Here is a 15,798-nt window from a genome sequence, read left to right on the forward strand (position 1 = left end):
GACTCCTTGTTTGTTCTTCGCAAACATGTGAATGGCACAAGAGACCCGTACCGGACAGTCCATTTCTCCTTTGAGAGATCTTTCTTTCGCAACCGTGCGGTCGCTCGCAGCAGCGCCACGGAGGTGCGAGAGACAAGGCCGCGCGGTCTCCTGCGGTCGCGCACACGCGTGAAGTGGGAGAAAAGGAACGGGCGAGCGTTTTTGCCGCAAAAAGCGACAATTGCCTTTTTTTCCTGACCGTCGTTTCTCTCTCTCGCTTCGTTTCCTTTCCACCGACCTCTCTCCATCTTTTCCCTTTTTCTGGCACCACCGCCGTCCTCTGTGTGCTGTCTCGCCCCCCTCCCTCCTCACGCATCTCGAAGAAAAGGTGTCCGTGGCCCTTGCGTTCGCGTTCCGCCTCGTATCTCCCGTTTCTTCTGTTCGTCTCAGAGCTTTTTCTTCTCTCTCTCTTTTCAGAGGGCCGAGAAGGGAAGAAAGGAACGAGGTGCTCCCTCGTGTGCAGTCTCGGCGTTTTCTCGACTGTCTCCGGAGGGCGAGAGAGACTGGGGAAGAGCGGTCCCCCTTGTCTTCCGCTGCTTTCCCCGTTCGAAAAGACTCCGACAGTTCTCTTCGTTTTTCTTCGCTCCGCTCGTGGGTCTCCGCCCTTGCGTGCCCATAAACCGAGATCTTTCGGCCAACTCCGGCCGCGCGCCTGCACTCGTTGCTCCCGTCTCGTTTCCAGCTTCCCCGGCCCTCTTTCCTCGTCGTGTCCAGATCCTCAAGCTCAGCACCCCTTCTGCATGTCTCGCGTCCCCTGCCTTTTCGATTGCCGCGCCTCTTGGAGAGAAAAGGCCTCCAGTGTCTTCTGACCCTTTCCCTTTTTTGCCGCGCCTCTTGGAGAGAAAAGGACTCCAGTGTCTTCTGACCCTTTCCCTTTTTTGCCGCGCCTCTTGGAGAGAAAAGGCCTCCAGTGTCTTCTGACCCTTTCCCTTTTTTGCCGCGCCTCTTGAAGAGAAAAGGCCTCCAGTGTCTTCTGACCCTTTCCCTTTTTTGCCGCGCCTCTTGGAGAGAAAAGGCCTCCAGTGTCTTCTGACCCTTTCCCTTTTTTGCCGCGCCTCTTGGAGAGAAAAGGCCTCCAGTGTCTTCTGACCCTTTCCCTTTTTTGCCGCGCCTCTCCGTTGGTCTCTCCTCGGCGCCCCATCCAGGCGCGTTGTCTTCATCGACGCACCTTCTCTGGAGGTTTTTTTCCTTTCCTCCTCAGTCTCCTTAGAACAGCGGCCGTTCCCTTCGCGTCATCCTTTGCACACTCTCCCGTCGCTTTCCCCGGTCTGCTCGCAGCGAACAAAACCCTGGCGTACGTACACACAAATACACATCGGCACCCGTCTTTCTCTCTGCTGTCCTCGACTTCTCTCTGACTCTCGGGCGTTGCGTCGATGCCGAAAGAGCTCCGCCGTGCTGCGCCCCTTGCGGGACGGCCTCGAGCTCTCTCTCCGTCTCTGCATTCCCCCTCGAAAGGCGCCGAGTTTCTGCATGTTCAAGTGGACGTTTGTGCTGGAGCAGAAGACCGGGAAATCTCCCAACAGATACACACCAACGCACCGCAACAGGGCCAGACGACCTTGACTTCGCCACAACCCGCCTCGCATTCGCCTCCTTGTTCGTCCGTCTCTCCTTCCTCGTCCTTGGGTTTATCCTCGTCGTCCCCTGCATCTCCTTGTCTCTGTCAGACGCCCCTCGCCTCAAAACTTCTCTCCGCTGCTCCTGCCGTTGCGCCGTCTTCCTCCTTACTCTCTTCCTTCTGTTCTTCGTCCTCTGTGCCGGTGGGCGCGCGAAGCGACGCAGGGCTCGGCCTGAGGGAGACGCAGGCCTTTCCGAGGAGCGAGAAGGCGCAGAACGAAGAAGACACCGCGCGCCGTGAAGGCTCGGCGCCTGGGGCGGCTCCAGCTGCGTCGCCGCCGGGGCGCCGCCTGGTGACCGGGCGAGGCAGAAAAGGAGTGAATCGTATCAGGCGCTCCCAAGAGCGAAGCGAAGACGACATCGAAGTTCAGATCAGCTCCTCTGACGACGACGCAGAGCGCGGGCGCGTGCTCGCTCTCCTGCATGCGAAGGGAAAGGGGAAGAAAGCGGCGCCTTCGACGAAAGGGTCCGGGGCGAAGAACGGCGCGAGAGACGACCGGAAGGGAAGCAGCGGAGAGAGGCGAGGGAGCGACTGCGCTCCGCGGCCAGAGACAGAGGAGGCTCGGGAAGCCGCGCGGAACGGCGGGGAAGATCCAACGAAGGCGTCGGCACAAGGCGACGGGCGCGACGGCCAACAGGGCGCCTGCGGTTTGTGCGAGGCGAAACCGCGCGCAGAGGCCACGCCGGGGATCGGCTCGGCAAGCGAAGCACCGCGTGGAGAAGGCGCGAAAGCGAAGGGACGCGGGACAGGCAGAGAGCACGTGACGGGCAAACACAGCGACGCAGAGCGCGACGGTTCCTGTGCCGTTCAGAGCGAAAGCGGGGCGGAGGAGAGAGTCGAGGCGGCGGGAGGATCCTGGAGACACTCCGCGGCCACTGCGGCGAAAGCGCATCCCGTGCACACACGGCGTGAGGCAATGGGGCGAGACGTGGAACAGGCAGGAGACCGGGCGCGAGAGAGCCAGCAGGCGCCCGGGGGTGCGCGGAAGAGAGGCCGCGAAGAGAGGAGGAGTGAAGAGGAGAGAGACGTTCGGGAGGGCGAGACGGAAGCAGGCGGGCCACGCGCCGAGGGACAAAAGCGGCTGAGAGAGACGTCTGAGAAAGGCGACGGGGCGAACCCCGCGGGACAGAAGCAAGAGCAGAACGCAGCCCTGCACGAAGACGGTGAAGACGTGCGTGCCGAGCAAGAAGCACACCTTGAGCGGGCGGCGCCCTGTCGACAGGCGTCTTTGCCCGGGGGGGACGCGTCTCCGTCGTCTGCCGTTCTCCCTGCAGCGCCTTCTGTCGCGGGCGACCCTGGAGAGCCCTCGCCTCTCGCGCCTCCCGACCTGGGCGACTGCGATTGCAGCGCACCGCGCGAGACTGCCAATGCGTCGGAAGCCTCATTTGGTGCCTCGCTGTGCCCACGTCTTAGCTCCGAAAACGCCGTTGTCCCCAAAGCCCGGGAAACGTTTCCCTCTCACGCCTGCTCGCGAGAAGATGCCGAGGGCGAGCCGTGCAGAAGCGAAGAAGCCGCTCTGTTTCGTTTCCAGAAAAAGATGGAGACTCTGGCGCAGGAAGACCTCGGGACAGCGCACTCTATAGCGGTCGACACGCAGGGCGCTGTCCGCGTCTTCCACGCCGCCTTGTGGTTGGAGCATCTCGCGAAGAAGCGGGAAAAGCGAGCGGAAGACGCGCGAGGAAATGAACTCGAGCGCACTGGCGAGAAACGACACCACGCAGGACGGGCGGGCGTTGGGCGCGCGGTGCCTGGAAAGGAGGCGAAACGCGACCAGAAAGGGGACGAAGCGGATACCGCGGCCGACTGCGAGGACGAAAGCGAGAACGGGGGGGGGAGAGCGGAGACAGGACCGAGGCAGGCCCCGACTGAGGGCGCGACGGGACAGGAAACCGGAGCAGAGGAGACAGGCGAGGAGCTCGGCGGAGCCGCCAGAGAGAGACCAGAAGCCCCTGCGCCTGTGTCGTCGGCGCAAGGAGAGGAAGCCGGAGGAGGGCGAAAGGCCGCAGAAAGGAAGAGAGGCGACAACGACGCGGGCCCCGGGTCGTACTACGACAGCGACTGCGACTCCATGTATGGCGAAGGAGCGGACCTGGATCCTGTGGACGAGAGCGTGCAGAACGCCCTTCTGGGAGACCGCGAAAACGACGTTGTAAGGCTTGGACGTTCGACGTCAACGCAACAAACGCGACGCGGGCGGGAAGCAGACAGGGGGCCGGCCGGGTGCACGCGAGCGACAGCTAGAGGCTCCAGAGGCAAGAGTGTGTAGGAGCAAAGCGAAGGGTGCGGCACTGAACAGACGCAATGCTGGACGGGGGAGACCGCGCGCAACAGAGACGAAGCAGGCTGGAGCAGAACGGATTGGGCTTTCGAGCCTGCGGTGTGGGGCGTCGCTCTGGAAGCAAGTGGACGTTGCCTCAGCTGGAGAGTGTGGCAGGCGCAGCAAGCAGAGCCAGAGGGGAACTGGACAGATGGACCGCAGCCGCGCAGTGGCGAAACGGCGAAGTACACATGAGGGGAGAAGCAGAGTTGCTAGTCGGCGGTCGCGTGGCCCCCGCGGGGAGTCGCCTGGGGACGAAGAGCCTCGCGGCTGCGCAGGCCGGCGGGAAACAACGCGTGGAGAGGAGGGAGACAATGCGGCGGAAGCCGCCACCGGAGAGGTTCGGCGAGGCATGACTGGAAAGACGGGTGAGTGACAACGGTGTTTGCGTGCGCGTGTCCACAGATCTCCCTCGTCGAGGCCTGGCGGAATATCCAGCAACTCTGTCGTTCAGTCGGCTCTAGAGATGCCATTGCCGACGTGTCGTCGCCTTCACGCTCCTCCCCGCCCGTTTCTTGCGACTCGCCTGCGCCGTCACCTCTGTCAAAGGAGGAGAGAGCTGCTGTGCGTTCTCAGGCGTACAGACAGCTGCCGCCTCGCGTGTGGAACGACAACCTCGAGCTGCACTGTGCGGTGTGCGAGAGGGTGAACCACGACCCACACACGAGTAGGTTTCCATTTCCCGTCCTTGGGCGCAAATGCCGAGAGGTTGTCCAGGGGATCCATGGGCAGAAAACTGTAAAGACTCGCTAGCACGCGAGTGACGGCGTGGCGAGAAAATGACATTCTTGGTCCGTGCACTCAGTTGATCGCGCGGTAGGGATCCCCTCCTTCGTCCCTCCTCCCGACGTGCGCTGGGAGCGTCTTTCCGTCTCTCGGGCAGAGACAAACGTTCACACCCACGACCGGACCTATTCTCTTGTTTCACTTTCGCTTTCCTTCTCCCACGGTGTCCGCTGCGTTTTCGCCGCCTCTGATTTCCTCTGCTTCGTTTTGCGTGCGTCTCGCTGCCGACCTTTCGTTTGCTCGCCTTCCCGCATAATGGCCGCGCGCGGCGCCGCATCTCTTTACGGCGCGCGGTGTGCCGGTCGTCTCCTCCACTCCCTCGCTTCGTCGGCTCTCTTCGTCTCCAGCTTCCGGCTTCGCGTGTCTGTGTGCCTCTCGCTGCTTGCCGCGTTCCGCAGCGACTATGCTGGTGTGCGAAGCCTACTGCCAGCGCGCCTTCCATCCTGCTTGCGTCGGCTTGGGCAACCTGGAGCTCGACTGGGCCGACGAGGACGAGCTGCGGTCTCGCGCCTTCTCCTTCCAGTGCGAGGACTGCTGCGACGAGGTTCTCCGGTGCAGGTAAATCAGCCGCGCGTGCAGAGGCCCCTCGCCTATTGTGCGCAGATACTTTTGTAAACACGCACATGCATACGCATGAGTGCCTGGGCCTTGAACACAGCTTCTTCGAGGCGAGCGGCCGAGCGGCGACTCCCTCGGGGCGGGACCTCTTCGTTTCCTTCTGCGGGTGCGCCGACCTTGCGAAGCCGAGGCGGCCGTCGACGCAAGACGCAGGCATGTGGAGGCCGACGCTGTCATTCTCTCACTGGCGTACCCACAGAGCCCTGTTCCGTCTGACGCTATCGATGCCGGTACCTATACATATATATATATATATATATATATATATGCGTGTTTGGACGTGCATGCATGGGTACGTTTTTTAGGTCGGAATCTGGGTATACTGCTACTGAACCAGTGTCGCCTGTCTACATCGGAGTTGCACGTTGCCGACTTGCGCGTGTGTGTGTGTGTGTGTGTGTGGCGTCTCCCAGCGCGTGCGGTCTCCGCAAGCCTCGGCGTCAACTGTCCCGCTGCAGCCACATGCTGTGCCGCCGGTTTTACTGCTGGCCTGCCTGCGTGGAGGCGACCGTCCACATATCGCCTTTCCAGTCGGGGCCTCTGGTGCCGTCGCTGCGAGCAGACGACCTGCAACGCCTGACAGCGAATCGCGGGGCGTGCGCGAACTCCCTTCTGAACCGCCGGCTCAGTAAGAAAGAGGCGAAGCACAAGCATCGCCCGGTCTCCGGTGTCCCCGCGTCGGCCCCGTCCGCTGATGCTGGTGGATCGGCGGCGCCGACTTGCGCAGAAAACGGGCGCTCTGGCGTATGCGCCGCGGAAGCGGTGGACGCAAAACCGTCCCCGGAGACAGGCGATGCGGGCGGGGGCAGCGAGGAGAGCGACGCGCAGCGCGCAAGCGCGACTGCGGAGGGAGATAGAGAGGGTCAAGACGGTCTACGCAAGCAAGTCGCGGGGGCTGGAGACGCCGAGCGGAGACCGGGGAAGGGAGTCAGACCCAGACAGAAAGAACAGAAAAAGGCAAGGCGAGAAGCGCGAGCTGGCGGCGCGCCTTCGCTCTTATTCGCGTCGAGAGAAAGCCACGCTGAGAGAAACGACGCAGAAGACGGGCAAGGCGCGGAGGCCAATCGTCTCGTGGAAGCTGCGCGAATTCTGTACGAGGCAGGCGAAGATGTGTTCTTCGACGCCCAGGGTATGGAGGCAAAAGGCAGCAAAGCAGCAGCAAACGCAGAGACTTCCTTCTCTTTTCCCGTCGTGTTGAGTCTGCTGTTCGTTGTCACGTCTCCGCCTTTTCCTGCTTTCAGCCGTCTCCTCTGTTTTGAGGGTTCGCGCCTCTGTCCTTCACGCGCAGTGCCCCGGTCGTCCTCCTCCGTCCCTGCGTCGAGTTCGGTGTCTCACCCTTCTTGGTATCTCTCCGGCCTTCGCTATGTGCGGGTCGCCCTCTCATTGTCGGTCCTGTTCGGCTCTCCTCCTTTGTCGTTTCCTGTCTCTCTCCTGTTGCCGTTTCTTGTCTCTCTCCCGTTGCAGTTCCTTGTCTCTGACCCTTTGTCCGGTGTCTCCGTCTGCCCGTTCCCTCACGACCCCGCATTTTTCGGGTTCTGCGCAGCCTCTCGCCTGACGCGCCCCGCTCGCGCCTTTGTCTTTCTTGTGTGCAGGCCGCGAGCGTTTCATCTGCTCCCGTCATTTTTGCGTGTCTTGCCACACGTTGGAGACGCAGCATTTCACGTGGGAGACGCACCTTCGCCAACTCGCTTATCTAGCCGACGACCTGCAGCTAGCGGTGCCCAGCTTATCTGGGGCGGCACCGGAGCGGGACACGGACACGGGCACACGGCACAGAAGCAGCGAAGACGCCCTGGCGACGCAGGGGGGCAGTCGCCAAGCCGAGCCGGTGGAAGCGGCCTTTGAACTGGAGCACGGGAATCGATCCGGTACCCGCGGCCATCTGCAGAGACGAGGCAGGCATCACGGCCGACTAGACGTTCACGGAGGGCGCGCAGCTGTTCCAGGGAAACCCGGAGACAGCGTGGGCTTTCCGCAGTGCGGGGCGGTCCAGGCTCGCGGGATAGCCGACGAAACCCCAGGCTCCGCTTGGTCTTCGGCGACCGCTTCTGCGCTGGTGGCATCGCCTCAGGGAGATGCGCCCGCGAGTCAGATGGCTGCAGTGAAGAGGCAGCTCGCCTTTGCTCGGGTCTGTTTCGACTTTGTAAAGGAGTCGACGCGAGGGTGGACGGACAGAAGAATCTTTGCCAAGCAGGTATGCCACGACGTGGTCTCCCTATTCCAAGCGGCGGTTCTCTTCGCGTCTGTTTCCTGACTTTCCCGCGGCCATCTCGCGCGGCCTTTTGAACGTGTGTGTCGGGTTGCCGCGCCCACAAGATGTGCCCGAGCGTAGGTCTCATTTTCGTTGTCTCCACTCGCTGTTCTGGCCCTTGTTCGTGCGCGCTCGTTTATCTTGGCCGTCGAAACTCGCCGGCCATTTTCTGCGTCTTCCGCCTTTCCCCGGCAGACGTAGCGACACTGTTCGAACCCGTATTCCCCCTCTACCCTCTATGGCCGTGGGGGATGTGCCGGCTCGGCAGGGCTTTTCTCCACCCCTCGTTTTCAGTTTCGCCCCTCGCCAGTCATTTCATACTCCCCGCCGCTGCCTTCTGCTCTGTGCGTGCCACGCAGTACAAGCTGAATCGGCCCGACCCCTTCCCCTCTCTGCTGGTTTCGCCGCTCGTGGACATCTGGGAATGTCAGCTCTGCCGGGCTGCCTTTTGCAGTCGCTGTGTGCCGCCCGCTTCGAAGATTCTGAGTGACGCTTCGGGGTCGATTCTCTGCGACTTCTGTCGCTTTTCCGCGAGCTGGAAACGCCGGAAAGACGCTGCGCTGGGGCCGTACGGCGGCCCCGGGGAGGCGCGGCACGCGCCGTGCAGAGGCGCAGACGAGGCGGGCGAGCGCGGTCGAAGAGACGGACGAAGGCGGAAGGGAAGGAAGGCGCGAAAGGAGGAGGAGGAGCGACGGATTGCCGAGATGATCAAGGATGTCGTCGTGGGCGCCGACTGCATGACCAGTCTAACCACGTAAGAGGCGAGGGAGAAATGGAACGAGGCCGCAAGAGAAGAGGCTCTCTGGACAGCAGGCATTTAGGCCTCGAAGGGAGAGACCATGCCGTCGACCCTCTGCAGAAACGAAAGCGCCTGGGGGGCGGGGGGAGAAGTATAGCCTAGGAAGGCCCTGTCGGAGCCGACGCGGAAGGAGTCTTTAACCTGAAGAGATTCAGCGTTCACTGCGAGAGGCAAGAACCGCAGGACTCCCCTTCTGAGGGTTTCGGTTTTGTCCCGCTGCCGCTACGCTCTTTCGCGATCCGTTCTCTCTGCTTACCATCGTTTCCCGGTCTCTCGCTGGCGTGTCGTGCTGTGTGCAGGAACTTCCGTCGCTTCCTGAGGGCAGAGTCTTCTACGCCGGGCCAGAGTGTAAGTCGCCTTCTACGAATAGCGGAGATACTGTCGCAGGCGTCCTTGCGCGACTTGCGCAGAGACACTTTTTCCAGTCAAAGAGCACGAAGTCTCACCGGGTTTGTTCGGCGTCTGCTGCCCGCACACGCGCTGCGTCCCTGTGAAGTGTGAAAGCGTGTCCGTTTCGTTCACGGAGCTCAGACACCAATGCGCTTGAACGAGTTACCAAACGTAGCTTTGTCGCCGCCTCTTTCCTTGGTGAAGCGTATTTTCGCGTCGCGTGTTTGCGTTTCTCCTTTTGGCCGTTTCTGTTCTTCACCGCGCATTTCCTGCCTCTCGGCACCGAGGTCGCCCACGCGTCGTCCCACTTCACTTCCCGTGTCTCCTGTCTCCTCTCGCCGCGTCAGGCCTGCGTCGCAGCTCCGGTTCGCGTCATCGACGACCGAGCCTGGGAGAGCTGCGCGCTTCTCGAGGACGAGCCGGGGCTCGATGACGCTGCAGCCGCAGCCCCGGCGGTCCTCTCGCCGTCCGCTTCAGCCTCCAGCGCCTCTGGATCTAAGGGCCTTTCTTCGCTCTCGGCGGAGTCGGCGCGGAAGCGGCTGCATGGCGCGCCTTCTCGGAATGCGTCAGTCGGCGAGGCGGGGGAGAGCGGCGAGCGGAAGCGGCGGAAGGCACGCGACGGGGAGCGCGGCGAGGCGGGCTCCGGAGGGGCGGACACTCCTGGCGCGAAACCGTCTCGGCAGTTGGCGGCGGGGGCGTTTGGGGCGGACCGTCTGAATTTTCAGTTCACGACGAGTTGCATTTTCCCCGCGCAGTGCCGGAACCTGCTGCGGGCGCGCAGCGAGGGCGAGATGTGCGTGTGCGCGGGGCGAACGTGCGACGCCGACTGTTTGAATCGGAGCCGCGGAATTCAGTGCGACCGGAAACGGTGCAAATTCGGGCCAGTCGACTGCGGGAACCGACAGTTCAAGCGCGGGGGCGGCTCGGGGTCTCAGGCTTTCTGCTTCGTGCAGGACTGCGGCGAGAAGGGTTTGGGCGTCTTTGCCCGGGAACGGATCGAAGAGGGAAAACTGGTGATCGAGTACGTGGGCGAGGTACTGGACTCGCAGCTGCTCGCGGCGCGCGTGCGCGCGTACACGCAGCAGGAGTTGGTACGCGGCCAGCCGCAACACTGGTACGTGATGGAAGTCATTCCCCACGTGTACATCGACAGCACGCGCGTGGGGAATATTGCGCGACTGGTGAACCACAGCTGCGAGCCGAACTGCTCACTGCAACGCGTGAACGTCCACGGGACCTACCGGATGGGGATCTTCGCGTTGCGCCCGATCCTCCCCGGGGAGGAGATCTCGTACGACTACGGCTTCACCCGCAAGGGCTTCGGCCAAGGCTTCGTCTGCTTCTGCGGGAGCAGCAAGTGCCGGGGGCGGATCGGCGGCGACAGCCGCCGGAACAAGTTTGGAGACGTCGCCGACAACGCACTCAAGCGAAAGGAGGGATTCGACACTCTGCTGTGCAAGCAACTCTGCCAGGCCATCACGTCCCAGAGCTTCTCGAGGGCCGAACGCATCCCGCCGCCCTCCCCCTACACGTGGCGACGCGACGGCGTCGGCACCAGCGCCCAGGCGCGCGCGTGGCTCGAGAAGAAACTCGCGGAAGGAGAGGCCGACAACCCGTTCTTTGCGCAGTTCATCTTCGACTTCCACCTCTATGACGGTAGGGAGAGAAGCGCGCAAGAGGGTGGAGTGGCCAAACGGGGGGTGCTGAGAAAAATCGGCGACGCGAAAAAAGATGGAAGGAGAGAAGACGCACGACTGCCGAGTCGCCTCGCCTAGTCGCCTGTGAAGCCGGGCGCAACATTCAAGAAGGAGAGGGGGGACGCAACGGAACGAGTCGGGCACAAAACGGAAAACAATGCCACGTCTCCCACCACAGCTCCTCCTCTCGTGTGCGTGAACGCCAGATCAGTGCTGTCTTTTTGGTGCATTTCCACAGCCGCCGTAAACTTCGTCAAACTCCTCCTGCTGGACGGAAAGACCGTCGAAGAATTCGCTCGCAGCAAAACGAAATCCGTGAGGAAAAACTCTCTGCGCCCTGCTCAAGTGCTGGAGGCCAATCCCGATCGGCCCCCACCCATGTGTCCACATGCATACATGCATATATATATATATATATATATATATATATATATGCAAGTACTTGTGCAGAGGCGGCGTGGCGAATACATGGTCACCAGTTCACTCGTCATATATATATTACATGACGCAGGACAGTGTTCATCGTTACGGAGGGAGATGGATGGATAAATAGGCCTCTAAAAGCCTGCATGCATATAGTGATGTTCCCTTAGGGTGACACAAAAATGCGCATGTCACCGGAACAGATCAGAGCGTGTGTGCATGTGCGTCCGGTGTTCTCTTTCCGAACAGCCCCCGTTCCGCTACTCTGTGTGGACGTGTGGGTGAATGCGCATCTCTTGCTGGCGATCGCCTGCGTGTTTGTTGGCGCAGATGTGCATGGACATACCTTGGAGTTTGCTGGCGAGTGACTTCAACGACAAGGGCATGACGCAGGCAATCCGGCATTCCATCCTTACGGAAGAGCGCCTAAACAAAGCCAAGAAGTTCTTTCTTTCTAATGTATGTCACCTCGCCAGATTACCGGGGGGGGGGGGGGGGGGGGCAGGATCGGCTCCACTGTGATACATACATGCACGCATACATACATGCATACGTGTACATTTGTTTGTGTGTATGCGTCTAAGTTTTTTTCGTCGCTTTCGTTCACGCGGGGTTGGCGTATGAAGCAGGGCGTTTTCGCCGTCTCTGCGTTTCTCTCTGCAGATGGCGATTCGCGCCGCAGTGGCGTCGGGCCGCTCTGCGCAGACGGCCTTGCAGGACCTCGTCGACCTCAACTGGGGTGCAACGGAGGTGAGCACAGGGAAACGAAAAGCTGCAGGTATTTGCGCACGACGCGAAGGCAAGACTCAACTGCAGAGCTCTCCCTCCAGCGCGGGGTCGCCTAGCTTCGCGAGAATCCGGCTTTCGTTTTTTCCTGTTTCTGTCTTACTCCGGATAGTCGAGCTCATTCCCCACGTTCTGACCCCGCGTGGGCCTCCTGGGGTTGGAAGGGCGAGCCTTTGCTGCAGTGAACAGAGCCGCTCGTTCCGTTTGTTCTACCGTTCTCGCATGTACCGTCGTGGTCCTGGGCCTTTCCGTGTGATGTGCCCGTCTCCTTTCCCTGCGCCCGCTTTTTGAAGTTGCTGCTTCTTGTGCCTCCCATGGTACAGTATATGCGCCTAGTCCTACACTTTTCGTCCTCTAGTGTTCGTTCGACCAGGTCTGCTTTTGCCCTTCTGCCTGTGGGTGTCTCTCCCCGGTGCGCCGATCTTCTTTGCATTTTGTCGTCTCTCTATCTTCAGCCTCTTCATCGCGTGTACGTCATTGGCGCGACTGGTGTCCATCTGTTCTGTTTTTTGCGTTTCAGGTGTGTTCCCTATGCGATAGCGAAGGCGTCGTCAGCGTCTGTGACTCCTGCGCCGAGGCTTACCATGCCGACTGCGCGGAACTGAGTCAAGACGACGAAGGCCACTCTCTCTGTCCTGCGTGTCTCCTCTCGGATTCTAGGTATGAAGTTTGAAGCAATTGTCCCAAGAGCGGTGGACGAACGCACAGTGTTCTCGACCTCCACGGATTCGGATTCGTTTCTGATTCTCAAAAGGTTTTCCGCTCTTCAGATACCCGGATGTATAGGAAGATACACAAACCGAATATGGTCTTTCCGTGCCACTAGCTCGCGTTCTCTATGTTTATGTAAGGATACCGTCGTCTACATATACATGTATATATGTAGGTACACGTATGTGTACATGTGTCTATGAGGCATATCGGTGTGTTTTGCACGAGCGGGTGTTTCGTATGCACGTATTTTCGACGCTCTGGATAGAGACCGTTAAGTGCGTATTTTGCGGGTTACCGTGACTGCATCCACTTTCGCGTACGCGTGCTGAGCGTGTGTTTCCTGTGAATCGCTCTGCTGTGGTGCGCCGGTTTTTTCTTGTCCTTCCTGACACCGAATGCGTCTCTGCTTCTCAGACATGGCGATGCGAACGTAAGCCTTAGAGTCGCGTAACTCCACTACTGACAAGGCGGTGCTTGCTGCGAGGGTGTTTCCTTCTTCTACAGGCGCCAGTGGCATTTGATGAGCGAAGCTCAGCGCGTCCATGTGGGCGTGCGGTTGAACGCGCTGCGGCTCCTGGAGGCGCTGGCCAAGTCGCCGCATCAGCAATTGTTCCCGCGTCAAGACACGTTTCCTGGCGATTTGAACGCAGGTGCTCGCGACAGGGCGAAAGGACTTGAAAAGGTCGAAGACGAGACCGAGGGTGGCGCTGGATCGTTGGTCTCCAAGCGAAATGGGCGTACCGACGCTTCGAAGAAAGGAGGAAAAGGGAGTGTCCGGTCAGGGAATCTTGGCCATGAGAAAGGGAGAAATGGAGCCGCTGAGGGGGGCGGGCAGACCTTCCCCGTGCTCGCTGGATCGCATGTGGACGACATCTGGTCCGTGTTCACGCTTCAGGATGAAGAAGAGGCTTTATTTTTTGAAGCAGGTTATGTGGAAGAGTAGGCGTTGCCCGCGATAAGGAGAATGCCGTTTTAATCACATCGTCTTTCGTGGCATACGGAATAAAACTCTACACGAACTACCCGGAAAGTGGTGACACCAAAACGGAGCTTCACACGCAAGCAGTAAAAAAAGGAGATAAGCGGCATGGCATGTAGCAGAACGGCAGCATTCACGAAATTCATGTGTCCCCGTACAGGGCGGGAGTTCGGCACGTGTTCCCTCACTGCCGTTGTTGCTCCACACTGGAATGGAGGGACAATCTGCGCGGAGCTTAGGGATTCTGCGGTGCTCGGGAAGAGGCAAACGTTTTCCTCTCCGGTGGACAGTGGGAGGGCGACGATACACGATCGTGTCTGAATATTTAGCACCTAGTTGCTCTTCTTTCGTGAGCGAAAGAAGACTTTTGATAAGCAGAAGCTCGTGGTGAGGAATCGATTTCTCCTCAGCAGTGGAGGAAAAGGCCTCGGCGGTGATCCGGTCTACGTGAGGCGCCACGGCCGTTTAGGCTCGGACGGTCCGTGGGTTTCTTCTAAAAGCCGACTCCTCTTGTGTCCGACAATGAGGAGCGAAACGCAGCACCTGATGGTTGTGTGACTCTCAAGGTTGCGGCAGTGTCCCGCGCTTCCACAAAAAAGTCGCACGGACGTGACTCGAACAGCAAAACAGCTGGGTAAAACACCTTGCTCCGGCGAGGGAAAAACGCGCACCGAACCATCGTGAATGTTGGGGACGCGTTAAGTGCTTTGAGTGTCGAGTGCGCGCTGTGGGTGTGGTACAGGCAGCGGTCGACGAACATCTCTGCATTTGTAGGCGGAAGTATCTTTATGTACGTTCACAACACAACAGCTTCAGACAATCCGAAGCATTGACGTGGTACACGTGAACCCAATAGTGGCATGGATGTTGTGACCACCTTCGTGAGGAATCAGACAAGCTGCGTAAATGTTTACACTTTCGTAGGAAGAGCGGCGGCTTCTAAGAGGGGACTCAGCAGTCCACATGTGGCGCATGTCTCACGACACAGAACAGTGTGTTTGGAGAGTGGGAAAAGCCTATAGCTGCTCGGGAGGCGAAGTAGAAGATCTCTGGTTACCATCAGGTGGTGATACCGAGCTGAACTATTACCAACGAGAATGTGTACGCTCCCAACTGAATTCATAGATTCTTCAAATGCCGTTCTGCAATATTTTACACAGCCCATGTTCCCCACTTTAAACTTCGACAAAGTGGTGAGTCAGGCTGCCTAACTAAGCGTCACTCTCCAATGTTGTGCCACACGCCGTGCTCCGCTGTGTTTCACCCTCGACGCCCGTCTTCGTTGTTCCCGGCATTTCCACGTGTCGGCCCAGGCCGCTACGTCCCCTGAAAGCGCTTCGCACCACTCAGTTACGCTCAGGCATACTGTGTGCTTCAGCAGATACAGTTCTGGTCAGTGGCTGTCTACGCCCAAGCGGGGAAACTGAGTGGAAGCACTTCAAATCCGCCTGCTCGTGCAACTCATTCTCCACGCGGTGTGTACTGGCAACGGCTCCTACTCAGTCGGAGCGTTCATTGCGCCAGAAAACCCTCTGAGTTTTTACTGAGGCAAACACAAGTGGACACGAACGTCTAGCGCCGGCTCAGTTCTTGAACATGCATGCAAGAGTAAACTACGACGACCGCGGGGAAGCAATGCGTTTCTGTCGACATTGAAGCCAGGTCTCTGTTCCCCGCGTGTCCGCTTCTCTGTGCACGCTATGAAACAACTCTAGTTCTTTAGAATCGAAGGGGAAGCGCACATCCCGATTCATTTTCGATTATCCCTCGGCCTTGCTGCTGGCGATAGCACGTTCGACTGTTATGTTACGGTTGGGCGGGTCTCTGCCGAATGTAACCCTGTGAAGGCAGCTGCTTTATCCCGGACGACGTTGCTAATTCCATGGGGATACGGGAAAGCGTCACTGTCTTGCGCAATTACTGTTTTCGTGTGTCGCGTCGCCCTTCACGATCTTGGCGTATCGAATTCTTCTCACTAATCGCCTCCCACGGTTTTCAAACTTCCCTACATATCTGGACTGGCATCGTCACCGTTTCTCTGCCCAGACCCCTCTCTGAGGAAACAGAAGTCTTTGCTCTTGGTCACATATGATCCCTGATTCCTGTTGTCTCTCAGTTCGCTTGTGCGATTTGTAGGCATACGCCAGAGTGCATGCTTCCCTTGATTCCCCGAGCCTTTACAAACATACGTAGTCATACGCATATATTCCATCGTGTAGGGAGCAAGAAATATATTTCTCTGCAGTCCCCTCCCCCCTTCCCGAACCCCCCGCACTCGCTTCGTCGAGTATTCGGCGGCTGGATGAATGCGTGAAATCGCTTACGAATGAGAGTGGGGATCGCTCCTCAAGGCCACTTTGGTCTGAAATTTGTGTGCC

The 15,798-nt window shown here is 59.5% G+C and overlaps 1 protein-coding gene across 1 annotated transcript; it reads left to right on the forward strand.

Moving 5' to 3' along the window:
• Positions 1-1,415: 1,415 nt before the first annotated feature.
• Positions 1,416-13,384, forward strand: NCLIV_028480 (hypothetical protein; the record flags this gene model as incomplete). Its single annotated transcript, XM_003883042.1, has 13 exons — positions 1,416-3,809; positions 4,383-4,644; positions 5,162-5,321; positions 5,795-6,510; positions 6,974-7,575; positions 7,992-8,386; positions 8,731-8,779; positions 9,169-10,477; positions 10,757-10,833; positions 11,272-11,400; positions 11,605-11,691; positions 12,248-12,387; positions 12,946-13,384. The coding sequence occupies 13 exons, from the start codon at positions 1,416-1,418 to the stop codon at positions 13,382-13,384; spliced, it is 6,759 nt and encodes a 2,252-aa protein (XP_003883091.1).
• Positions 13,385-15,798: the final 2,414 nt, after the last annotated feature.

Source organism: Neospora caninum, chromosome VIIb (genome assembly GCF_000208865.1).
Source record: "Neospora caninum Liverpool complete genome, chromosome VIIb".
NCBI lineage: Eukaryota > Apicomplexa > Conoidasida > Eucoccidiorida > Sarcocystidae > Neospora > Neospora caninum.